General features: G+C 36.0%; 2 protein-coding genes across 13 annotated transcripts in view; one reads left to right on the top strand and one right to left on the bottom strand.

The window, feature by feature from the left end:
- The window catches only part of ANKRD13C (ankyrin repeat domain 13C), a 96901-nt gene extending 90578 nt beyond the window's left edge, over window positions 1-6323 (top strand). The window contains exon 13 of the mRNA XM_061411610.1: window positions 757-6323. Coding sequence (XP_061267594.1) covers window positions 757-887 — 131 coding nt within the window. The 3' untranslated portion in view covers window positions 888-6323. The remainder of the gene's footprint in view (window positions 1-756) is intronic.
- Window positions 6324-6750: 427 nt separating this feature from the next.
- The window catches only part of SRSF11 (serine and arginine rich splicing factor 11), a 50407-nt gene continuing 29386 nt past the window's right edge, over window positions 6751-27771 (bottom strand). For 6 of the 12 annotated variants that reach the window (XM_061411611.1, XM_061411621.1, XM_061411615.1 and 3 more), the window contains 7 exons: window positions 26865-26992; window positions 22428-22509; window positions 15478-15609; window positions 13531-13620; window positions 8750-8866; window positions 8235-8373; window positions 6751-8129 (listed from right to left, as the gene is read on the bottom strand). In XM_061411611.1, coding sequence (XP_061267595.1) covers window positions 7935-8129; window positions 8235-8373; window positions 8750-8866; window positions 13531-13620; window positions 15478-15609; window positions 22428-22509; window positions 26865-26992 — 883 coding nt within the window. In that variant the 3' untranslated portion in view covers window positions 6751-7934. The remainder of the gene's footprint in view (window positions 8130-8234; window positions 8374-8749; window positions 8867-13530; window positions 13621-15477; window positions 15610-22427; window positions 22510-26864; window positions 26993-27771) is intronic. The other 6 variants (XM_061411622.1, XM_061411618.1, XM_061411623.1 and 3 more) reach the window with 3 other exon arrangements.

The following is a 27771-nucleotide window of genomic DNA, read 5'->3' on the forward strand; positions in this document are numbered from 1 at the left end:
ATTGCAGCTCGTGGTCTCTAGAGCACAGGGCTCATTAGTTGCAGTGCACCCGCTTAGCTTTTCCATGGCATGTGGAATCTTCTCAGATCAGGGGTTGAATCCATGTCCTCTGCTTTGCTTATTCACTGCGCCACCAGGGAAGTCCCATTTGGTCATTTTTGATGTCAGATTTAACTCACAATTTCAGCTAGAAATGTATATTATTTAGAAAAATATTAGGCTGTGGTGGTATGATATTACTCCAGTTCCGACAAGATTGTTTTTATCTCATATATGTAAGTGATGGATTGTTTTTAGTGTTTTAGAAACAAAGAAGGATTAATGCATTTCATGTGTTAAATGAAAAGAAAAATCAGCTCAGATTCAGAATCTATACGCTACATTCTAAAGAAAATATATCAGAATGCAAAAAAGTACAAATGTAGCCATCCCTTTGCCCGAAGAAAAAGAAAAAATAGTCTAGTGGAATCTGCCATTATAGTTCTAAGATTGGGGAGCAGTGGGACCTTGATTTTTTGATGTAACTCTTGATGCCTTGGTGTCTTTCTTTTCTCATGAGTAGCCAAATGTCTCCCCCCACATCCTTCATCCCTGCCAAATACACTCATTAGACATGTATTAGGGTTTGTCTGGTCCCTGAATAATGCTTTTTTACATTTTAAGGAATATATATATTTCTCTCTCTCATAGTATTTCATTGTCTATAAGTAAGTTACCATTTCATTTTACAGTGTTACCATTAATTGTCCTCTCTAGATATACCCGTGTTTCCTACGATCACAGCCACTGTGACTTTTCAGGAGTTTCGATATGATGAATTTGATGGCTCCATCTTCACCATACCTGAAGACTACAAGGAAGACCCAAGCCGTTTTCCTGATCTTTAACTGACACAGAAGATGATGCCATTCAACCAAGGAAGGCTAGAGATTGCAGAGACCCCAGAGTGAATCCAAATAGAAGGGACAAATGCTTTCATCGAGGAAAAGGGAATTATGTTGACTCGACACATCAGTGATATAATGAAATGGGCCTCTAATAAGAATTTCAGCAAGTTTCCTGATGTGCCATTTTCAGTCTTTTTAAAAATATACATATTATAAGTGTAATAGTTTGACACCTTAATGACCCCACTTCCTTCTTATGTAAAACAGCTATGAGTGCTGTGATTTGTTTTTAAAAATTTTTACACTTCTTGTTGAAATATATATGCATATATCTATATCTATATCTAAAACACTCCTGGACCATTAACATAAATTAAATGTCTTAAGAGATATGAAGCCCTTTTAAACTTGTCATCTTATATTCAAGGTGACCTTTATAAATATTCCTTCAAGCTTTGTTTTCATAAAATGTAAAGTATGTAACATTATGTATAGTTCAGTAATTTGAATGTTCGTTCAATATAATGAACTAGAAGGAATGCAGTTTTCTGTAGATGAATGAACCAAATGGTAACCATTAAACAGTTGCATTTATATGTTGCAATACATTTCAGAAGGAGCGTTCACTCTGCAGGGAATAAGGTACCTCCTTTAGCACCTTAGTGCAATTCATTGTGGTGCTATTTGTTTTTACCTGAATTCTTTCTTCAATGGAAAATGTTTGTTAATAATCTTCCTTTCATAGAACCTCGGTTTTTTTTTTCTAAACTTGAGTTTAAAAGTCCTTTTTTGTGTTCATGATAAGGTACAGTTAGCATGCTTAAAGATACTCTTCTTCCAAATCTGAGCACTTTAAAGAAATTCCAAATATTTAAACTTGCTTCCTAATAAGTGCACATCATTCTGATTATTTCGTTTGTTTTTAGTGGTATATGGATGCATTTGTGTCAGTTTTAAAAACAATCCACATATTTTGGACATCCCTACATATTTAATGCTTTCAAAATAAGGTAAAAACATTTTATATGCTAACAGAATATATTTGTTACAAGTTAAATTCCAGAAACGTACTCAAGACTGACAATTCCTACTGTTATTTTTTTAAGTCACAAGAAAATATTTATTGATTTTAATTACCTACAGTGTTTAAATCATGCATTATTCATTTTTGCACTTAAAATCTTTCATACTTATTCCAAGATGGTTTGAAGGTCCAAGGATGAAAATAAATTAGGGAGAATAATGTATTAACAGTCATAAAATGTTACGTTAAAGAACTTAGCTGAAGAAATGTTTTTAAATGTATCCTGAGAAATGTGTCAGAATGGATGTCAAGTTTTCTAGAGTGATCAGTAATTTAAACTTTTTCCAGGATTTTAAATAATTTGAATGAGTTTAGAAACCTTTATTGAAGAGATGATTTATTTAAAAATCCAAAGCATCAACCGTAAGAAATTTTATAATAAACGTCTTTGAAGCTGCATCTTCCATGCTGATACCTACTACACTGCATATGTTGACAGTCTACTAAATATATTTTATATGATGAAACATAATCATAGTTAAAAAAATTCAAAGACCAGTTACTACCTTATGTGGGTCTGTTGAATTCTGTGGAAAGAGTGGGTAAAACCATACTAGGTTTATTGAATAGAAGTTGATCCCTATTATTTTGGGAATGTTTTGATCAAGTGACTTAGAGATTCTATTATCCTGTCAATGATTATATGAGGTTTTGAGAGACTGAAAGGCAGTGAATGATCACTGTTGCTCTTAGGCTCCCTTACTTTGTGGCAATATGGTATACTTTCAGGAATATACTGCAGATCTTTTTTGTACTAATTCAGTGGGGGGAAAAATGGTACATTGCAGCTTAGGACTTATCAATTCCCTACAAGCTGTGACTTTTGCCGGGGTACACTGGAGGTAGGAAGACTACTGAAAACTTTTGCACTTGGATTTTAACTTTCTCTCATAAATAATAATAGAAAGAAATTATCCATTCCAAAATGTCTTTTATCTGACCACAAAGGACAGGTATATGTCAGTATCTCTTATGATGGTAAAAATAAGGAGCTATTTAATGCAAATAAACTTTTCACAATATTAGACTTTTCAAAATGTGCCTTTTAATCCAGCTAATGAGTGAAGCTATATGCTGTTTCAAGTAGATAAAAACTTTATATTTTGATACTCTTACATGAAAATCTAAGTTTTATAATGTAGGTTCAGAAAATTCTCTATGCCTTCCATTTGTGATTAAAAAACTTGTTTAAAAATTGGACTATAAAATGGTTACCTTAAATGGCTACTTAAAAGGCTCAATATACCCTGCCACCACTATGGTTTCAGAAGAATAGTCTTGTCTTAAAAGAAAATTCCCTAAGACAATTTGCCTCTCTCTGCAGACTAGACATTCATGTACAGAAAATTATGAAGCTTCATTAAGAGGGAGGCACAAAGCTGATGCTCTGATAATATTTTGAGTATAGCTACACACAATGGTCTGGAAATGGAACACATTTCAGAGAAGCTGAAAAACTATTCAGTTTCTTTCTCCTGCTTAGAACTGGTATTGAGCCCCACTCACACAAAAATGTTTTCGTAGTGTTATTCATGCACAGCTTATCATTCACATCTTGAGGGAAGGGTGGTCAATAACAAGTGTTTTACTAAAGCTTCTCCCTAGTTTCCACTTAGCCTACAGCAGAGCTTGTTTCGAGGCCACAAAGGACTAAAGAAAAATTAAATTAAGGGGTGCTTCCTTTTGTTCATTCATATTTTTATTTGCCAACATGGTTTCCCTGGTGGCTCAGATGGTCAAGAATCTGCCTGCAATGCAGAAGACCTGGTCAAAAGATCCTCTGGAAAAGGGAATGGCTACCCATTGCAGTACTCTTGCCTGAATTCCATGGACAGGAACCTGGTGGGCTACAGTCCATGGGGAGGAAGAGTCAAACACAACTGAGTGACCAACACACAACATGGCTGACAAACAGTTCTAAAAATCTAGGTGAATTAGAAGTCCTGTTTGTAGTATGCTAACCTTTACTGTTGAGTTGGGAGAATTACTGATTAGTATAAACACAATATGCCTCTACTGTTAGCTCCAGCAAAAGCTATCTTAATGATATTTTCCAAAATGACCAAAATGTATCTTTTCCAAAATACCTAAATTTGGGAACTTTAAAAGACAACTGACAGTGAAACTTTGATATGTGACTTAACTACCTGTGATGATCTTTAATTGGAGGATAATTACTTCCCAATAATGTGATGGTTAATGCCATGAGGCAATACCTGTGATGATTTTTAAAAATTGTTATAGCCCATTTTAGAATAGTGCTTCTGGCTATGGCACATATGGTACATAAACTTTTAGCTGTTTTAGTTCCTCCTTGTGGGTTCCAGCTTGTGGTTTCAATTTAACCGCAACCCCTCCAACCAGCCTGGTGTTCTTGACTCCTGTGGACTTGAGTCTCCAGCATCAGATGCATAGTATAGACAATTTTGAGACCATTAAACCAGCTCCCACAATTAAGGTCAAATCTCTAACAAACCTTTGAGTCATTCTGCTTCCTGGACTGAATGCTGACTGAAAAGAAGAGCAAAACTATACGATGCTAACCTGACGCTTGTCTTCCAAAACCTGGTATTTAACACCTACTGTAAATTTTAAGTATATTCTTACGGATATCCCCACTGGTAAAGAATTAGCATGGTTCACACCTGAGTTATTTTGCTAAAGACTGTCTGAATGAATTTTAGGTATTCTTTGATACTAAAATAGGAACAAAAATAGAATACTCAGAATCAACAACTCAATAGTTTCAGACATATTCTGAAAGTACCAATAGTATCTCCATTACATCCATATTTAATAGTCTCATTTAAAAACTACCGCTTGGGGCTAGTGCACTGGGACGACCCAGAGGGATGGTATGGGGAGGGAGGAGGGAGGACAGTTCAGGATGGGGAACACATGTATACCTGTGGCGGATTCACTTCGATATTTGGCAAAACTAATACAATTATGTAAAGTTAAAAAAAAAAAAAACCTACCTCTGTAATAGACATATTTAAATATCCTTAAATATATACATATACTTGATTAGAGAAGTATTTTAGATAGGAGTGAAATGTATTAGAGAAGTATTTTAGATAGGAGTGAAATGTATTAGCTAGACTTGAGACAGAAGGAAAAGAATGCTAATCTTAATCCCAGCACAGAAGACTTCAAACAGCATAGACCACTTAATCAGGTGCCAAGTGAAGAAAGTGGTATTGCTCTAAAAGCTGGCTTATGCAGCCTATACGGTAACTAGAACCTGTTTTAAGATGCAGCTCCAAGGTAAATGTAAAATTAGTTTTCACTGTGCCCAGGGAGTTTTTCTTTCCTTTAAATGACTATAGTTTTTCCTACCTTCCACATGGAAATCACTACCAGGAAGCTTATTATCCAAAATCTATATTCACAAAAACATCAAGGGCAACATAGCCATCACTGCAAGAAATTTATCCTTGCTTTTGCTAAACCATTACCCCAAACTAAAATTGTATATAGCTTTGAAAAGCACCATAATTAAATAGTAGGTACCACTTATTGGCCCAGGTGTACAGGGCTACACTTTTAACTATTTACAAGGTAAATATTACTCCCCATTTTACAATGAGAAAAATGAGTAAGACAGACAGGTCTCCCCAGCTGTAACTGAAGCCGAAATTCATGACTGGACCCTTACATGGCCACTACCTTCATTCACTCTTGAAGAATTTAAGCAAATAAATAGCACAAACATTTTTCTAACAAAACCACTTTTATTTTTAAATCATTTTTACTATCAAATACAGAACAAAACTCAGTGTGGAGGCAGTGTTCACTTGATTTCGACTCATCTGTATTAAAGGCTCATGTAACCTGCAACTCTACCTTTGTGCATAAATGTTCACTGAAAAATAACCTAAATATAGACTCCCTTTGATAGTATCTTAAGTCACTAGCACTATTTAAGGCCAAAAATTTCTTAATCCCTTTTGAGAAATTAGCATACTTTGTATTCAGAGACTAAAAGGGAATAGAATGAGTAAAATTAGGCTTAACCAAGTGAAACTGCCAATATTTTACTTGTTTCTGACTTACAAAAGACAATATCATATGGTTCAACCTTTTAGATTTTTTTCTACTAATTTTTTAAGTTTAAAGAAATGTCATTTGCGTTCAACTTTGTGTTTAAAAATGCAGTGATTATTCGGACCATTACTACAATGTCTTACTATAGACAAAATTCCTTTCCATAAAATCTTTAAAAAGTTACTACAAACTGTAAAAACAATGGTGCTTTTCTATACGGCATTTCAATTTTAAAAGATTAAAAAAAAAAAATCATACTCCAACTTGGATAAAAGCTACAATTCCAAGTCTCATTTTCCCCTTAACCCCGGCCACTCAAACACTACTCATTTCATAAATGAATAAATATACTATTTAGTACTGTACAGTAGATACATACCATTGAGTTTCTATACTATTCCAGAAAAGTTAAGTTTATATTCACCAAAAATATAAATTTACTAAATATAGGTGGGATCATTTGTTTATCCTAAAGTTCATTGCTTTACTCAACACAAATCCTACACCCAAAATATAAGAAATAAAATTACACTTAAAAAGACTGTTTTAGAAATTAAACTAATTTTGACAATTCTGATGGCAACTAATCACTACCAATGGATTTCATTTTACTGCTATATTAAAATATGTGGTCTGCAAGGAGAAAGAACTTGATTTGTAAAATGAGTGAGGTAAATGCCATACATTCAACAATGTAAATAAATACAAATACGTTTTTACAGAACATAAACATAAGTTTAAGGGTTTTATTATCAAAGTCATGTAAAACAATTTCAGAAACTGTACATCAACATGGCACAGACTGTAGCCTACTTTTGTTTTTACTGCACAAAAGTAAAGCTTGGAAACTCCTGTAAGAAAACAGTTGCCTAACTACTTTGCATTTAACATGGAATCACTGTGTGCATAAGATTACTACTGCAGTAACAGTAACACAAAATTTATTGGTTTTATACAACTTGAGATCAAATAAAAAGTACATTATCAAGTAGATTTGTCTTATTTTTAAAAGCATATGAAGGTCAATTTAAAATGCACTATCCCCTTTTCCAACAATGAGATTAAAACAAATTAATAAAAGCATGGAAAACAAACTCAGGACAAAAGCTAACTTTCTTTTACAGATGGACTTCAGGATAGGCAAACAGCTCTCACTGATGTAGATATGGAATAAATTATTTTAGGAAAAAAAATTCCCAAACACCTTATGAAAAAGTATACAACTCTACTTCAAAATATGCTATTTACTTACTGCCAAAGACAGTTTCATTTGAAATCTTGTTTCTGTAATTAAAGCCTAATTATAGCCATCAAAAAAGGTTAGTGCATATATAACCTTTCAAAGTTAAACAAAAGCCACAAAAATTTAGCCACAAGGCTTAAAGGATTATCTATTTCAAATGCTCATTTCCAGATGTAACTATAAGAAGGTTAATTTGTCATGTCAACAAACGACCATAAGTAGATCCATCATGTTGAAGGATTTTAATGACATTTAGGATATTCCTGCCACAATTAACATGCAATCAGTGCATTCCCTACATGGCTCTATTACGGCAATGAATCAAATTCTAGAAATACTATAAGTGAACTTACTTAATAAAGGAGATCATACAACATAAACAATCCATGCCTGCTGTAGATGCATGCAGCTTTTCGTTTTTGTTATGAAGCAGCACCAGAATAGTACAACTGCTTGGTTACTCAATCAGATTTCACCCTGTCACGAATTGGTTACCCCTGTATCATTTTCCTAAAAGCTTTTGGATGTAAATAACTAATATCAACATCAGGAGCTTTATAACCATTTATGACTCAGCTGTATACATCTAGGCTTGAGATGAACAAATACAGCATTAAGAAATCACACAGGAATGACACTGATGCACGTACACAGATTCCCACAGAGGCATGGTTCAGTCACTCATATCCATGTCTTCTTCATGATGATCATCCCCATTCACTTTGGACTCTCTTAGTGAATCACCAGTTCCCTTTTCCACAGAACATTCTTTTTTAGGAGAACCTGGTTCTGCTGGTTTCTTCTCTTCCTTTTTCTCCTTCTCGCTGTCATACCCCTGTTCCTCTTCATCGTAGTCCCGTGTAACCTGCTTTGCCAAGGAGAATAAGAAAAGTAAACGTCTTCACAGGAAAATCACTTCTTTAAAATACCAACATCAACCAAAACACCAAAATAAATTAGTTTGTAAACATACTTTTACATCTTTATCACTCTCTGATTTTCTTTCCCGTTCTTTTTCCTTATCTTTACTTTTCTTCTTCTTGCTTGTAGATCGCTCTCTTTCATCTCTGCTTCTTTCTTTGTCTTTATCTTTCTTCTTCTCCTTTTTATGTCTAGAATGACAGTAAAATGCTCACCAGATGCTTGAAACAAAGTGCTCAAGAATTTTTGCCATTATTTAAATAGCAATAAGTTTAGATTTGTTTTAGATGGTAAGCTTGATGTAAGTTCACTGCTATAAGGAGGTTAACAAAAATCCAATTTCAAATCACTGGACACAAGCTGTATACAAGTAACACAGGGAAGAAGACTGTAACTTGATTACAGGTCTAAAATGCCTAATCATAAACAGTGTTTATTATAACAATCTCAAGTCATGAAGAGAATGTTATCAGCACATTCTTAAGTATTTTAATTCCTGAGAAGGAAGAAAAATCCTAGGACAGTTTCTGAAAAACAGGATAGATCTAATAAAAGATTAATACTTACCTTCTAGGGGATGGTGAGCGAGACAATTTTCTTTTGGGAGACCTAGGCTTTTTAGGAGATCTTGTGCCACTTCTGCTTCTTCGTCGTCGTCTCTCTCTAGAACAACAAATGTGCAAACTAGACTTTAAAATACAGTGTTATTCAAAAAATGCAGACACATCATAGCAGATGTGTCTGCAATGGAACTCCACTAGAAACAGAAAACTCCATTTTCAAATACTGTTTGGAGCTGAAGAAGCAAATGGGTAATAAAAGTTGGCAACTTTTTGGGGGCAAACTATGTGCCTTTACTTTAATGCCCTTGGGAAAGCCCTAATTTCTAGCAATTCTTAAAGACATGATGTCATCAAAACATCAGCAATGTTAAGCTCAAGGAAAAACTGATCCACAAAGGTTCTAATTCAAGTCTGAAGTAAATTATTATCCAAAGAACCAGCTTTAGATTCAGTCAATGGACAGAACATGTAAAGGATTAGTATGTTGTGTTATGGAAGGCAGTTGCTAATAAAATTCACAACTACTTCTAAATCATTAGTAAAACTTAGAGAACCGAGAACTAGAGTTAGTGGTGGTGGTTGTTTAGTTGCCAAGTTATGTCTGACTCTTTTGCAACCCCAAGGACTGTACACCCACCAGGCTCCTCTATCCATGGGATTTCCCAGGCAAGAATACCGACGTGGGTTGCCATTTCCTTCTCCAGGGGATGGTCCCGATCCAGGGATCAAACCCACCTCTCCTGCACTGCAGGCTGATTCTTTACCACTGAGCCATCAGCAAACGGGGATCAAACTGACTTCCTGTTGTCCAGCAAATCACACCCCTAATCCAATCCCTATTTTGAGCAATTAGCTTTTTATGATATACCTCCTCTTTAAATTGACTTAAAAAAAGTCCTGTTTCTACAATACAAACAGATGGAAAGTTTTGCTGTGTTCTTGGACTAGAAGTACCAATACTGTTAAAATGACTACACTACCCAAAGTAATCTTTAGATTCAATGCAATCCATGTCAAAATACCAATGGCACTTCATGCAGAATTAGAAGAAACAATTTTAAAATTTGTATGGAAACAAAACAACCTTGAATAGCCAAAACAATCTTGATATAGAGAGAAACAAGAGCTGGAGGAATCACATTCCCTGGCTTCAAACTATACTACAAAGCTACAGTAATCAAAACAGTATGGTACAGGCACAAAAACAGACACATAAATCAATGAAACAGAATAAGAGTCCAGAAATAAACCCACACACTTATGGTCAGGAGGCTAGAATATACAATGGAGAAAAGATAGTCTCTTCAATAAATGGTGCTAGAAAAACCAGCTGCGTGTAAAGGAGAGAAATTACAACATTCTTTAATTTCATATGCAAAAATAAAGTGGATTAAAGACCTAAGTGTAAGACCAGATACTATAAAACTGCAGGAAAAGATCAGTAGAACATTCTCGGACATAAATCATAGCAACTTTTTTTTTGGCTCCATCTCCTCAAGTAAATAAAAGCAAAAAACACAAATGGGACCTAATCAGAGATTTTGCACAGCAAAAGAACCATCAACAAAACAAAACAGACAACCTACAGAACTGGTGAAAATATTTTCAAACAATTTGACTGATAAGGCATTAATCCCCAAAATATACAAATAGCTCATACACCTCAGTATCAAACAAACAAACTAATCAAAAATGGGCAGAAGACCTAAACAGGACATTTCACCAAAGAAGACGTACGGATGGCCAAAAGTGAAGATGCTCAGCACTGCTAATTATTAAGAGAAATGTAAATCAAAACTACAATGAATTATCTATCACCTCACAGTGGTCAGAACAGCCATCATCAAAAAGTGTACAAATAATAAATGCTGGAGAGGGTGTAAAGAAAAAGGAACCCTCCTACACTGCTGGTAGAAATGTAACCCCAATATTCACAGTACCATTTTTTAATAATTCTCAAGATAGAGAAGCTATGTAAGTGTTCATCAACAGAAGAATGGATAAAGAAAATTGTTACTATTTATACAACAGAATATTAGTAAGCTATAAAAAAGAATGAAATTGTGCCATCTGCAGCAATATGGATGGACAAGGAGGGCATTTAAGCAAAGTGAAATAAGTCAGACAGAGACAAATACTGTAGGATATAACTTACACATGTAATCTAAAAAACAGAACAAACTAGTGAATATAACAAAAAAGCAGACTCAAGATACAGAGAGCAAACTAGTGGTTACCACTGTGAAGAGGAAAAGGCAGGGGACATTATATGGGTAGAGGATTAAGAGACACAAACTATTAGGTGTAAAATAAGCTACTAGTTTATACTTTACAACACAAGGAATATAGCCAATATTTTATAACAACAATAAACAGAACAGAGTCTTTAAAAATTGTGATTTGCTATACTGTGTACCAACTATACTTAAAAAACCCACCTAATGACAAGCTACTATTAAGTTTAAGATAGACTCAAGGATGTCTTATGCAACATGGGGAATATAGTCAATATTCTGTAATAACTATAAGGGGATAGTAAACTTTAATTAAAAAAAACCTGATTAAATGAAAAAAGTATATGATTTAGACACAAATAAAAAAAATTAAGCCCAATACGCTTTGTCTTCATTTTGGCAGTCAAATGAAGCTTTAAAGAACAAAAAACCACAAGCTGTCTATGACCCCTGTCCTGGAAACGTTACACAGAACTTTCCCTTCATCAAATGTTTATTAAGCTTGTCAGGGTTGTATACATAACACTTTTTCATACTGCTTTGTGTAACAAATATTCCATATTCCTCAGAAAAGATGGGCTTTAAAAAGTTATCTTTCTGTGACCTATGATAGACTGTACAACAGCTGCAAACATGTTAGTAGGTATTCAATAAAAATGTACAGAATTTGCCATAATTTAAGAATGATTCAGGATTTCCCTGGTGGTCCACTGGTTGAGAGTCTGCCTGCCAATGCAAGGAACGTGGGTTCAATCCTGGTCTGGGAGAATTCCACATGCCACAGGGCAGCTGAGCCCTTGTGCCACAACGATGGAACCTGAGCTCTAGAGCCCACATGCCACCACAATTACTGAAGCCTGTGTGCCCCAGAGCTTGTGCTCTCCAAGATAAGAAGCCCACACAGAGCAACTAGAGTAGCTACTGCTCGCTGCATCCAAGAGAGCCTGTACACAGCAATGAAGACCCAATGCAGCCAAAAATGATAAAGAATGATTCAATAATTAAGCAGAGCAAGGCACTTATAAGCAAGTCCATTAAATAAACAAATAATATGCCTCCACTTTTTAAGGTAAGAGAATACATATTGCACATCTCATCTTTTATGCCCCTTTGCCGCCTTAGCCCTATTCTGGTATTCCTTCAGCACTTATATCTGGTTTCACTTTCTTTATATATACACAAAATTTTTAAAAAGACAATTTTGAACACCCCGAAGAGACCCCATGTCTTTAGCTATCATACTCCAACCACTAATCTACTTTATAGATTCATCCATTCTGTACATTCCATATGAATGAAATCATACAATGTATGGTCTGCTGTGACTAGCTTCTTTAACATGGCATGTTTTCAAGGCTCATTCATATTGTACTACCATTACTTTGACTCCTTTCTACAGATGAATAATAATCTATTGTATGAGTATACAACTTTGTTTACCCATGTTAAATGGATATTTGGGTAGACTTCTTGGTTATGATTAATGATGCCAAGAACATTCATGTATAAGTTTTTGTGCAGACATGTTTTTGCTTCTCTTGGGCGTATCACTGGGAACAAAACTGCTGTGTTAAAGAGCTCTTAATTTCTGTAGGAACTGCCAACCTGTTTTTCCCATGCAGCTGCATAATTTTACATTCTTTCTATGACTGAGTTGTTATATTCTAGGTAGAAATCCATTATTGGAAACATTTTTCTAGCACTCTTGAGGGCTGTCTTTAACAGTGTTCTTTGAAACAAAAAGTCTTCAGTTTTTATCATCCTCAAACTTGTCTATTTCTCTTTTGTTGCTTATGACTTTTGTCGTATGTAGGGAACCACTGACAAATTCCAGGTCATGAAGGTTAACATGTTTTTTCCTAAGCGCTTTTTAGTTTTGGCTTTTATGTTTAAGTGTTTTATCCATTTTAAGTTAATTTTTATAGATAGTTTGAGCCCTTAGGTGAATTTAAATAATCAAGATTAAGAAAACAAACACTGTAGTAAAATGTGTAAACAAGATAGGAAGAAAATGGAGTTAAGTATGGCCAGTCCTTTCCACCATCACATGAATGCCATGTTTAAGAATGAAAAATACATTTTCTGAAAGTTTAGAACACTAAAATTTCACCACAGCAGGTTAACTACTCTATGAAATGACACAAACTAGAACTGGCCTTGCCTCCAATTATTTTATCAACAAACCATTATGTAAGGGAAAAAAAACTATTTTAAGTACTAACATGTAATAAAATGAATCTAATGTGATAATGCAGTATACTTTAGCCATCAAATGCCTGGGTGAAAAAAAAACCCACAAACAGTTCAAATTAGGATATGAAATGCATAGAGCAAACATAAAAACTGACCTCTGTTGAATTCCATGTTATTGTAAATGAACTCTATACCATAAAGTATTAATTGGAAACTTATTCTTCACAGATTGCCTTTAGAAATCTTCACCATTAAAGTATGTAGTTCTGTACTGGAAAACATTTCACGTTCACAGCCTAATGAGTCTTTGCAAACAAAGTTTAAAAAACAACGCCAAGAATTCATAATGCCACCCTACCTGCTAGCACTTCTGGAACGTCTGGCTGTGCTATAACTTTTTGGTGGCGTTTTGGAACGTTTCTTTTCTTTGTCTTCTTTCTTTTTATCTCTAATAAATGAACACAATTTATTAATGTGTTAGAAGATTCAGTTAATAGAAAAAATATATATACAAATTACAAACAAAAGTACAATGAAATGGATTCTTATTCTTAAAATATGTTATTCTGATAAAAACTTTTAAGTTATTCTTTCAGAGCACCCACGTGATGTAAACATCTACCATGAATGACACCAACCTTCTAACTGTGGCCCTGCTATGACATAATCTGGGCTATTCAATACTATTAGGAAAAAAAATCATAATGGACTGGTACTACAACCATACCTCAACTCTAAATGGTCCCTTAAGTGGTCCCAGTCATTTTTCACAAATTCATATTAAACCCCTTTATCAGAAATCTTTCAAAGTACAAATCTGAAAATATTAATTCTCTGCTTATCACTTTTCAATTCATTCCCATTGACTTCAGGATCAACTGTAAACTCCTTAGTGTGAACAATAAAGTCTTTTTTATGTGTCATCTGTCTCAACTGTCCTGACCTCATTTCCTGGTCCTTCTACACCAACATACTCCTCATTTCAAGAATTCATGCTAACCTTGTTAAGTATTCTCTACTGGAAATCATGCTCCTGAGTCCAGTCAAATCTATCAGAATTTAATACTCAAGGCACCTCTCAATAAATCTTCCAACATCCCTAACAATGGCCCTTCCTTGGTAATTACATTAATTTCTCCCCTAGTATAAATAAAGTTCCTCAAGGGAAGGAATGCCTAATTGCTCTTTGTATAAGAGATGGTTCATTAAGTAAGCTCATTTGGCTGAATTAAGAGATGACTAGCTCTAAAACATGATTCAAAGTCTCATCAGAGGCTGAGTATACAGTAAAGCTATCACAAAATCCAAGTCCCACGTTGAGTTATACGCTTACCAAGAATAAATTTTGGGAAAAAAAAAATTTTGTTGCTTTTTGATGTGATTCTTACTATTTTTAATCACATAATCAAATACATAAATGGGTAAAGTATAAAATATAGGGCTGTTTCTAGAAAATTAAGGCAAATATTTTTATAAAGAGATAAAACAGTTTAAAAAATAAGCGTTGCAAAATTATACTGTGTGACAGCTAAAAATGGAGGGAAGTAACAGAGTTCTTGATACTTTAAAGGTGGTTTAAACGAAAAGAAAGTGATTTTGTATCTATTATTCAAGACTGCTGCTGCTGCTGCTGCTGTGCTAAGTCGCTTCAATTGTGTCCGACTCTGTGCGATCCCATAGATGGCAGCCCATGAGGCTCCCCCATCCCTAGGATTCTCCAGGCAAGAACACTGGAGTGGGTTGCCATTTCCGTCTCCTATACATGAAAGTGAAAAGTGAAAGTGAAGTCGCTCTGTCGTGTCCAACTCTTAGCGACCCCATGGACTGCAGCTTACCAGGCTCCTCTGTCCATGGGATTTCCAGGCAAGAGTACTGGAGTGGGGTGATTATTCAAGACTAGGCCTACTAATTTCAAAGGGTTTGGCCCTGTATGAAAAACAAATTACTGAATGAACGTTTAAGTCAAAATACAATGTTAAGGTATGGATGTTTTAGTTTTTAGTAAATCCTCACTGTAAGTCTTTACTGGCCTCCAAATCACATTAGACTCTTAAGTATGGTTCAGTGTCAGGAATACAGTAATATTAATTCATACTCAAAAGCTGCTCATGATGAGATATATAAAGAAGAATTAAGAAGGCATGATTGTCTGGCAAAAACTCTGGCATATCAAGAAGTTGCTGGGAACACAAAATTCTTACCAATGGTTGAATGGAAAAGAAATGAAAAAAGGCAGTAGAAACAGCTAAGAATTCTTACTACGGAGAAATTTTACTCATTCATTGTTACTGGTTTTCTACTGTACCTGTTTTTTGACGTGCTCCTTGACCTTCTACCCCTCTCTCTGGAATGAGATCTTCTCCGTCTTGGACTTTTCGATCGTCGTCTACTCCTTGACTTAGAATGTGATCGCCTTCTTGATCTGCTTCTTGACCGCCTTATTAAGTAAAAGGAAACAGACATATGTATATAAACCTAAAAAGACTAGCTCTACTTTTGATTATTTCATATAAGTGTAGGACCAAAGATTCAGACATGTTGGCTAGCCATCAGTAAGTGAGGGTAATTTCCTGCCATTATTTATTTATTTCACACAACATCTGATATCCCAGAAGTTAGAAAATACCTTTTAACACCTGGAATTCCTCACCTTTTAATCTTTTGTTCAACCTGTCAAACCAATCCTACTTTGCCCACTGAAACTACAACTCCAAACTTAAAATTATTGCTAGAAAATGAAGGAAAATAAAAAATGACTCATTTGCATCACTTCATAATTACACAGCATTTTAGAATGTACCTAATTTTATTCCTCACTACTACAAGTTAAATCCATTTACTACTTATCAAATACTTACTTATGCCCATTACATGCTTTACCAATATTCACTCATTTACTTTCATAATAAATCTAGTAACAGTAAATACTATTATTATTCCCATTTTGGGCTTGCCAGGAGGCACTAGTGGTAAAGAACTCACCTGTCAAAGCAGGAGACTTAAGAGTTGGGAAGATCCCTGGAGAATGGGCATAGTAACCCACTTCAGTATTTCAAAAGGAAACCACATACTGTATTGGTTTCTATGATTTCTAATTGCTGTTCTCCGATATACGTTCCTCTTCTTTAATTTCCAGTTTAAGAGAAATACAAGTAATGCAGGGCAGATACAGATATATACAATTCAGTATAAACTGCCCTTTTTACTCTCATGTGTCTTCAATATTGTATGATCATCTCTTTCCTGCCATGTAAAACATGTTTCTCTGTGCCTACTGCATTATCACCTTCATCCCCCATGTTTTCTCTAAAAGGTTAAGTGCAATTAACCTTTTGATGTTGTCATTGATCCTTTTCCCTATTTTAAGAAAAACTGAAAGCAAATGGCACTTCTTTGCTTAGACTTGGTCATTTAACTTTTAGTGAACCATTCAACCTCTTTCCATGGAAAACTTCAAATAGAATTTAAACTTTTTGCTTTCATTATTTTCAGAGTTGCCAAAGGATAGACATTTTAGTAATGCAAAAGATTTGTGTTCAAATCTCCCTTTTAAAGTCAGTTAATAAAAGTATTCATTATTTAATCTGAGCCTATTACTTCAGCAAAAAAAACAGCAGCTACATCATAGAATAGTTGTAATTTAAGCAACATTATAAAATCCAGCTCAGCGCCTTAGTGTAGACATATAAATACTGACTGCTCTTATTGCTGTGCTACCATAGTGTTGCCATCATTCTCTGTAACAGCTGTTTCAAAACCCATTAGGAGTAATGTCTCATCAAACTCAGTAACTATATTTTGTACATCACTTATTTTTGACCATATTTGAAACTAAACAATCCCTCTCAATAACATGTCTATATCCCAGGAAATTTTCACATAATGCTTACCTACCTTTCTTCAAGCTCCATAAGGATAGGGGTATATATGTCTACCTTATTCACCAACTGTACCCTTGAGCAACAACTACTATACTGTGTAATGAAAGGTAGTACTAATGTATTTTGAATGAAACACTGACCCTCTAGAATATCGTAACCATCACTTTCTTATGAAGAATTAAAAAAAAACATTACGGAAAACCAAAATCGATGCTATTTGAATTAGCAAGTGTTCATCTTTTGAGAAATTTGGCTTAAAAAAAAATTAAACTTAATCATTTTAGCAAAACCATGTAACACATTTACCTCTAATGTATTAAAAAATGGCTGTAAAAATTATAAATGCATTCACGTTTCCTTCTAAATGAAGTGACTAATAATATAAGGTTTTAAAAATCTAATAAGCAGAAGTATTACATCTATCAGTTTACTATAAGGTCCTGAAACAGTTGTTTTTCAACAGTATTGCACTGCAGTCACTTCAACATTCAGTTCATATAAGCTTTTAAAAATTAGAGAAACATAGAGATTACCATATATTTTATATGACAAAGCTAGTGGAGGTGATGGAATCCCAGCTGAGATATTTCAAATCATAAAAGATACTGCTGTTAAAGTGCCACACTCAATATGCCATCAAATTTGGATAACTCAGCAACGGTTGGTCACAGGACTGGAAAAGGTCAGTTTTTATTCCAATCCCAAAGAAGGGCAATGTTAAAAAATGTTCATACTAATGTACAACTGCACTCATTTCACAAATTAGCAAGGTAATGCTCACAATCCTTCAAGCCAGGCTTCAACAGTACACGAACCAAGAAATTCCACGTGTACAAGCTGGATTTAGAAAAGGCAGAGGAACAATAGACCAAATGGCCAACACCCGTAGGATGATAGAAAAAGCAAATTACTAATTCTGCCTCATTGACTACGCTAAAGCCTCATGACTGTACGGATCACAACAAACTGTGGAAAATTCTTAAAGAGATGGGAATATAAGATCACCTTACCGGCTTCCCAAGAAACCTGTATGTAGGTCAAGAAGGAACAGTTAAAAATGGACATGGAAAAACAGACTGGCTGAAACCTGGGTAAGTAGTATGTCAAGGCTGTATACTGTCACCCTGCTTATTTAACTTACGTGCAGAGTACTTCATGCTGGGTTAGATGACTCACAAGCTGGAATCAAGATTGCCAGGAGAAGCATCGACAACCTCAGATTCGCAGGTGATACCACCCTAACAGCAGAAAGTGAAGAGAAACTAAAAAGCCTCTTGATGAAGGTGCAAAAGGAGAGTGAAAAAGCCGGCTTAAAACTCAACATTCAAAAAAACGAAGATCATGGCATCTGGTGTCATCACTTCATGGTAAATAGATGGGGAAAATATGGAAACAGTGGTAGATTTTATTTTCTTGAGCTCCAAAATCACCGTGGACAGTGACTGGAGCCATGAAATTGAAGGACGCTTGTTCCTTGGAAGAAAAGCAATGACAAACCATTGACTTCCCTGGTAGCTCAGATGGTAAAAGCATCTGCCTACAATGTGGGAGACCCCGGTTAGATCCCTGGGTCAGGAAGATTCCCCTGGAGAAAGAAATGGCAACTCATTCCAGTACCCTTGCCTGGAATATCCCATAGACGGAAGGAGCCTGGTAGGCTACAGTTCATGGAGTCACAAAGAGTTGGACACAACTGAGCGATTTCACTTTTTCAGACAGCATTTTCAAAAGCAGAGACATCACTTCACTGACAAAGGTCCGCATAGTCAAAGCTATGGTTTTTCCTGTAGACATGTATGCATGTGAGAGTTGAACCATGAAGAAGGTTAAATGCCAAAGAATTAATGCTTTTGAACTGTGGTGCTGGACAAGGGACTCTTAAGAGTCCCTTGGACTGCAAGAAATCAACCCAGAATATTCACTGGAAGGACTGATGCCGTAACTTCAATACTTTTGCCAGCTGATGAGAAGAGCTGACTCACTAGAAAAGACCCTGAGGCTGGGAAAGACTGAGGGCAGGACGAGGAAGGGCCGACAGAGGACGAGATGGTTGGATGGCACCAGACTCAATGGGCCAAGAGTCTGAGCAAACTCTGGGAGATAGTGAAGGACAGGGAAAACTTGCATGCTACAATCCATGGGGGTCACAGAAAGTTGCATACAACTGAGCAGTTCAACAACAGTTATTATTATACATTATTATTATTTATATATAAGCAAAACATATTGAAAGTAACAGTCATTTTATATGTCAAGATGCTTAAAATACTACAATTTATAATAACTATCTTTCTGCTATGATGTGTTACTACAAGTGTTTCAAAGGACTTTTCTCTCATGGTCGTAATTAAAATTAATATTTGAAAGCCTTAGCATGTAACTCCTATATACAAAAGATGTTAAGTTCTCCTTTTTAAGTCTAAGTATTAAACAAAGCCATGAAAGCACTTGTCCTAGAAAGTTAGTATTCTAAGTATAGGCACAGCTCAGAGATACTGAGTTTGCTCCCAGACCACTGCAATAAACTGGATATCTCAGTAATAGTATGTCACAATGAATTTGTGGATTCCCAGTACACTGCAAGTTATGTTTACACTATAGTATGGAAAAAAAAAAAAAAAACCCACTGTACATACATTAAGGCAACAGGGAACTTCTAAAGGTTCAGTGGAGCCCTCAGATGTTCTAGATTTGGGTTTTTTGAAAGACAAAATCTTTTAAGCATGAAATGGGCTGGGTGAAGGTGGATGACACAAACACACCAGACAGAATCACCCTGTAACATTCTGCTACAGACTGAAACTTTGTGTCCTCCCAAAATTCTTACAGGAAACCAAATACCCAGTGTGATGATGTTCTGAGGCAGGAGCCTTTGGGGTGATTAGGTTATGAAGGCCCAGCTTTCATGAATAGGATGAATGCGTTTGTGAAAGACATCTCAGAAGGAGCTTCTCTGGTGGTTCAGTGGTAAAGAATCCACCTGCCAATGCATGAAACATGGGTTCCATCCCCGGTCCATGAATATCGCACATGCCACGGAGTAACTAAGCCCATGAGCCACAACTACTGGGCCTGTGCTCTAGAGACTGGAGCACTACCAGTGAGCTCATGTGCCATGACTACTGAAGCCTGGGCGTGCTAGAGCTTGTGCTCCGTAACAAGAAAAACCACTGCAATGAGAAGCCCACACACCATAACTAGAGTAGCCCCACTCACCGCAACTAGCTAAAAGCCTGCACAGCAATGAAGACCCAGCACACTCAAAAGTAAATAAATAAAATTATTAAAATAAAAAGAACTCAAGAGATACCCGACCCCTGATCCATCTTTCTATGTGAGGACACATGGATAGAGCAAACTATCAATATAAATGAGGAAGTAGGTCCTCACCAAACAGCAAATTTTCTGACACCCCGATCTTGAACTTTCCAGCTTCCAGAACTGTGAGAAGTACATTTCTATTGTTTATAAGCCATCCAGTCTATGGTATCCTGTTATAGCAGTCAAATGGACTAAGGCACAGTCTAAGAAATGACTTAACAATGCTATGGGAGCTGTAAGGTCAATTCCCAACCCCACCCCCAAACCCAGAATTGTAACAAGGTAGGCAATACCTGCCTTTGCCACTTTAACATTTGTACCAATGGTGCATAAGCATTTCCTTATTACAAAGCCAAGATAGTGGCAACTGAACCTGTTATTTACTGTATTTTCATTGGCATTTGCAGCAAAGATTTTGTAGTGAAAATCCTGCCAATTTCACCAATGACATCTTTAATAGAGCCAGTAAAAATTATTCATTTTATTAAATCTAGTTCCTTGACTGCTATTAAACTAGTATCATTATTGACTAGAAATGTTAAATCTGGTCCCTTCAGCAACATTCTGTGCAATGAAATGGGCAGTATGCATAAATCATTTCTGAAACTTTTAAGTTCAGCGACTGTCAAGGAAGACACTTGTGTGACTGAGTGTGAGCTTACCTAGTTGCTTTTGCCATGAAACATCTTTACTTCAAAGAACTGACAAACCATGGTTGTTTAGACTTAGGTATCTGGTAGATACTTTCATGAAAAATGAATTATCATTTCAAGGAAAAAAATTTGTTGCCAATAATAAAATCTGAGCTTTCAGGAGAAAATTAAACTTTGGAAAACTTAAACCCACGATTGTGAATCTGACAGCTTCCTAACATTTTAGAAGGGTTTACTGGTAAGATGTATGGTGGTATTACCAAGTCATCTTTTGATATTGTGTAAAAAAGTATCAACATTTGAAAACTTGCATAAAGCAATCAATCAATCATTTTCCAAACCATTAATGCATAACTGTACAAAAGGATGCCTGGTGAAAAGATTCACTCAAAGTATAATAAATATCAACAGATTTTACAAGTTTTGGTATTGTATCAAAGAATACTACTCCCAATTACCCAAAGAAGACTGTAAAATTACTTTTCCCTCTTCTCACGATACATTTGTGTAAAGTCAGATATTCTATATTAATATTTGGTTAATATAACCAAAATATACTACAATAAGCTGAATGCAGAATCCTATACATCTTCTATTAAGCTAAATGTTAAAGAAATTTGCAAAGATGTTAAGATGTAAATAAAGCCATTCTTTTAATTTTGGGGGGAAAAGCTTTGTTTCAAAGCTAAGTTAATATGAATGGGTTTCAATATTCATTATTATTTCAAATGATGGTTTCAAATTTTACTATGGCCAACAATGACGTTATAAACCACAAAAACAAAAGCTCATTGGAGTTCTTATATTTTTTATGAGTATAGAGGTCCTAATATCAGCAAGTTTGAGAGTCATTGGTCTAGATAGATCCTTACAAATCTACACAAGTATGTCATGTGAGAAAGAGAATACACTGGTCCTTTTACCCTACAGAGTCCTACTCTGGGTAGGATAAAGAATAATAGTTACCATCATGTAGTTTATCCAGTAATACAAAGAGCAATCTCAAAACATGTCATCTGCAAATATTCAAGCTTTAGATGGGTAAGCTAAGGTTGCATAACAACCCTCCATGTTCCAAGTCAGGAGTCTAGTGAAATGTCAGAACTAGAATTCAAGTCAAAAGTTTCAAGGTCAGTGTCCTTTCCAGAGTACTAATTCATTTCAGTGCTCGAATTCCAGTGGCTTCTTCCTATCCCTAGATTTCTAGGGGGGATTTAAAGTATCTACCATCTTTTCTCTATTTATATACCTGTGAACAGTAATTCACCTACTCTGCAAATAGCAGTAGTTATCAAAACCACTGTAACCATGAGCTAGTTAGGGTAACAGCAGATGTGACATAGGGAAATAATCTTTGTCTAAGGAAGAACTTACTACCAAACAGCAATCAATCTAATTACCTGTGCCTAGAAGACGAGGGAGTCCTCCTCCTCCTAGAACGTGATCTTGACCTTGAGTGTCTTCGTTTTTCTTCTTTCTTATCTGGATTTAAATGAAAAGGAATCTGGATTTAGAAATCATTAAGCAAAAAGATTATTTCCATTTAGGAGTTGCTGTAAGAGTTTATTACACTAATGTTCAGGTTTACTGTATGATCCTTAAATTCAGGTAGCTAAAGGTTTCTGAAGCTATGAAGTGTCATCCATAAAACCTATGAAAATAATCACCTTTCTCATTCTTTACTCTTCAGAGGTTTCTAAACCATGACTCCTGTTTGCATGCCTTAGGTTCTCTTTCTCCAAACGGAGCTAAAATATACCCAGATTAAAACTCTACTCTGTACATGCTCATGGATTAATAACACCTCCCCAAACTGTACCTAAGTGTAAAATGTTTATATTTACAATAAAAACAAAGATAAACATTTAAAATTCTTGAATCAGCAAAATGTTCCTTTTAGTCATCACTTTCCTAGATATGTCTCATTCAATCACTCATTTCTATACTTCTGGGATAGAAACTAAACCAGCTCTCTTTTTAATCTTTGTTCCACTTTTGCCTTCATTTTCAACACTGTGTAAGTTTACAGAGCAGAGCAAGAATGATCTGTTACCATTTAGTAGTTTAAAACAACACATAAATTACTTTAACTAAGGACCGAATGAAGGAAAAATACAGCCATTGCAATTCTTCATATATGGACTATCATTCAAAGTGAGAATGCTGGCCCTGCCTCAGCAACTAAGAGTAAAGAATTTATTTGCAATGCAGGATCTGCATTGGGTCAGGAAGATCCCCTGGAGCAGGGCATGACAACTTACTCCACTGTTCTTTGCCTGGAGAATTCCATGGACAGAGTAGCCTGGTGAGCCATAGTCCAAAGGGTTACAAGAGTCAGACGTGACTGAGGTGACTTAGCCCCCATGCACAAAGTGAGAATGAGTTCCTCTTTTACATTTCTATCATTTCATTAATAGAATTCAACTTATTGTGAATATCAAATTAACAAAAATTTGTGCAGCAAAAAAAATTTCATAAAGAGGTAAGTCGTTTTCAGTCATTTCAGTTATGAGTTTTCAATGAAAACAGAAATGGTGTTCTGGTTTTGGAGTCATTCAGGTCCAGTTATCTATATAAACTGCTTGTCATGTGACACTGGGTTAATTATTTAATAACCTGGTTAAATGAGATAACATAAAGATTTGATATTAATGTATCCATTATACTTTATAATTATTTGTCTAATACCATATACAATAAAAACCACCCCATTAAGAATTGGAATGAAGAAAATGAATAAAGCATCGTTCATAATGGAATAAAAAAAACCAGGACCAAAAATCCAAATACATATATGCAGAAAATGGGACAACCATTCATCTCATCTCAAAAAGACAATCTGCAAAGAATAATACATTTACTTTTCTTTAAACAAATGGTGTAAATAGAAGAAACTTTATTAGGCTTTCTTGGTCAAATAAAGACTATATATCAGGCAATCCCAACTTCACTTCAGTTCAGTTGCTCAGTCCTGTCTGATTTTTGCAACCCCATGAACTGTAGCACGCCAAGCCCCACTGTCCATCACCAACTCCCGGAGTTCACCCAAACTCATATCCACTGAGCCAGTGATGCCATCTAACCATTTCATCTGTCGTCCCATTCTCCTCCTGTATTCATCAGGGTCTTTTCAAATGAGTCAACTCTTCTCATAAGGTGGCCAAAGTATTGGAGTTTCAGCTTCAACATCAGTCCTTCCAATGAACACCCAGGACTGATCTCCTTTAGGATAGACTGGTTGGATCTCCTTGCAGTCCAAGGGACTCTCAAGAGTCTTCTGCAACACTACAGTTCAAAAGCATCAATTCTTCAGAGTTCAGCTTTCTTTATAGTCCAACTCTCACACCCATACATGACCACTGGAAAAATCACAGCCTTGACTAGACGGACCTTTGTTGCCAAAGTAATGTCTCTGCTTTTTAATATGCTGTCTAGGTTGGTCATAACTTCCCTTCCAAGGAATAAGCATCTTTTAATTTCATGGCTGCAATCACCGTCTACAGTGATTTTGGAGCCCAGAAAAATAAAGTCAGCCAGTTTCCCCATCTATTTGCCATGAAGTCATGGGACCAGATGCCATGATCTTAGTTTTCTGAATGTTGAGCTTTAAGCCAACTTTTTCTCTCTCCTCTTTCACTTTCATCAAGAGCCACTTTAGTTCTTCTTCACTTTCTGCCATAAGGGTGGTGTCATCTGCATATCTGAGATTATTGATATTTCTCCCGGCAATCTTGATTCCAGCTTGTGCTTCCTCCAGCCCAGCGTTTCTCATGATGTACTCTGCATAGAAGTTAAATAAGCAGGGTGACAATATACAGCCTTGATGTACTCCTCTTCCTATCTGGAACCAGTCTGTTGTTCCATGTCCAGTTCTAACTGTTGCTTCCTGAGCTGCATACAGATTTCTCAGGAGGCAGGTCAGGTGGTCTGGTATTCCCATCTTTTTCAGAATTTTCCACAGTTTATTGTGATCCACACAGTCAAAGGCTTTGGCATAGTCAATAAAGCAGAAATAGATGTTTTTCTGGAACTCTGCTTTTTTGATGATCCAGTGGATGTTGCCAATTGATCTCTGGTTCCTCTGCCTTTTCTAAAACCAGCTTGAACATCCGGACGCTCACAGTTCACATACTGTCGAAGCTTGGCTTGGAGAATTTTTAGCATTACTTTACTAGCATGTGAGATGAGTGCAATTGTGTGGTAGTTTGAGCGTTCTTTGGCATTGCCTTTCTTTGGGATTGGAATGAAAACTGACCTTTTCCAGTCCTGTGGTCACTGTTGAGTTTTCCAAATTTGCTGACATTTTGAGTGCAGCACTTTCACAGCATCATCTTTCAGGATTTGAAAAAGCTCAACTGGAATTCCATCACCTCCACGAGTTTTGTTTGTAGAGATTCTTCCTAAGGCCCACTTGTTTCACATTCCAGGATGTCTGGCTCTAGGTGAGTGATGATCACACCATTGTGATTATCTGGGCCATGAAGATCTTTTTGTATAGTTCTTCTGTATATTCTTGCCACCTCTTCTTAATATCTTCTGTTTCTGTTAGGTCCATACCATTTCTATCTTTTATTGAGCCCATCTTTGCATGAAATATATTCCCTTGATATAATTTTCTTGAAGAGGTCTCTAGTCTTCCCTATTATATTGTTTCCCTCTATTTCTTTGCATTGATTGCTGATGAAGCCCTTCTTATCTCTCCTTGCTATTCTTTGGAACTCTGCATTCAAATGGGTTTATCTTTCCTTTTCTCCTTTGCTTTTCACTTCTCTTCTTTTCACAGCCATTTGTAAGGCCTCCTCAGACAGCCATTTTGCTTTTTTGCATTTTTTTTCCTTGGGGATGGTCTTGATTCCTGTGTCCTGTACAGAGTCACAAACCTCCATCCATAGTTCATCAGGCACTCTTTCTATCAGATCTAGTCCCTTAAATCTAGTTCTCACTTCCACTATATAATCATAAGGTATTTGATTTAGATCATACCTGAACTTAGGCAAACATAAATGACTAAAAACAACAGTAAAACCCCCCAAATTAAAAACCACCAAAATACCACACAAAGCATTAGGTAATCCTAGGCACCAATGTTTCAGAATGAGTAATTCTCTGCTTTAGGAATTGGGAGGTGCCTGTCTTGAACACTGTAAGATGTTTAGCATATCCCTGGCCCCGTTGGTCTAGTCAAGGCTATGGTTTTTCCAGTGGCCATGTATGGATGTGAGAGTTGGACTGTGAAGAAGGCTGAGCGCCGAAGAATTGATGCTTTTGAACTGTGGTGTTGGAGAAGACTCTTGAGAGTCCCTTGGACTGCAAAGAGATCCAACCAGTCCATTCTAAAGGAGCTCAGCCCTGGGATTTCTTTGGAAGGAATGATGCTGAAGCTGAAACTCCAGTACTTTGGCCACCTCATGTGAAGAGTAGACTCATTGGAAAAGACTCTGATGCTGGGAGGGATTGGGGGCAGGAGGAGAAGGGGACAACAGAGGATGAGATGGCTGGATGGCATCACTGACTCGATGGACGTTGTTTGAGTGAACTCCGGGAGATGGTGATGGACAGGGAGGCCTGGTGTGCTGCTTTCATGGGGTTGCAAAGAGTTGGACACGACTGAGCTACTGAACAGAACTACCCACTGGATGCAGTTTGTATCAGCATGACAACTAAGTTTTCTCCAGGTATTTCCAAATATGCCTGGGTGACAACACTTACCGGTATCACCCATCCCCCTCTGAAATGAGAATCACTGCCCTAAATGAACTTTTATCAAAATACGGGGGAAAAAATGACTAAAGTATTATTCAACATATTTCTAAACATAATTGCATAAATCTATTTACCTGGTTCTATAGCAGCAGAAATTAGGGACTGTGCTTCTCGTACTCTCTTCATGGCTTCCTCTATTTCTTTACTAGAGGTATCTGATTTCAGACTTGGTGAAACAAGACCAGCAGCGACATGATTCAATCTGGAATAGAACCAAGAATTGCATTTGACATATTTAAAAACATATTTATAAACATATTTATATATCCAATTAAATACACATTTCCCATCATCATTTTACTAAGATACTCCTTGAAAAACAGTGAGAAGACTCCATGATAACTTTGACAAAATCATAATAATATAGTAAAATGGCACTATGCAAAATGGAACTTGGCATTTTAAAAGACACAGATATGTCAAATAAAAAACTAATTTTGCTGAACACCCATGAACTTTCCATATACTTTCTAAGAATTGTTAGTAAATGAGAATATAATAATGCTACGTTCCTTCACGTGATTTATAAAACTTTACTTCATCCTAATTTTGTTGGGGAAGAGAATTACTTAAGCTTACAGATGACAAACTGAGGCAGAAGCCAATGACATATCAAAGTTACTTATGAAATTCCTGACTGCAAAGACTAAAGGGTTTAGTCTTTAGCCTTAAGGGTTTATGAAAATGAGAAAAAACTATAGACACTGAGTTGAGGATGGTGGTTATTTGTGGGCAGTGTAAAATGTAAACAAGAATGACTACGGGGAGATTTTTTATTTTTTAACTCTATTAGTCGTATTTTACCTAATAAGCTTCATGGTAGATACATGCTTGGATTTCACCTGGTCATTTTTAGAAAAAAATGCCAGTAACTACTATAATCAAATGATTCTGTTCTGCCTCCCCCACATGCTCTCCTACTTACTGACAGTGACTTTCACCCAGTTAAAAAAGACACAGATGTATAGAACAGTCTTTTGG

The sequence above is a fragment of the Bos javanicus genome, chromosome 3, assembly GCF_032452875.1.
Source record: "Bos javanicus breed banteng chromosome 3, ARS-OSU_banteng_1.0, whole genome shotgun sequence".
NCBI lineage: Eukaryota > Metazoa > Chordata > Mammalia > Artiodactyla > Bovidae > Bos > Bos javanicus.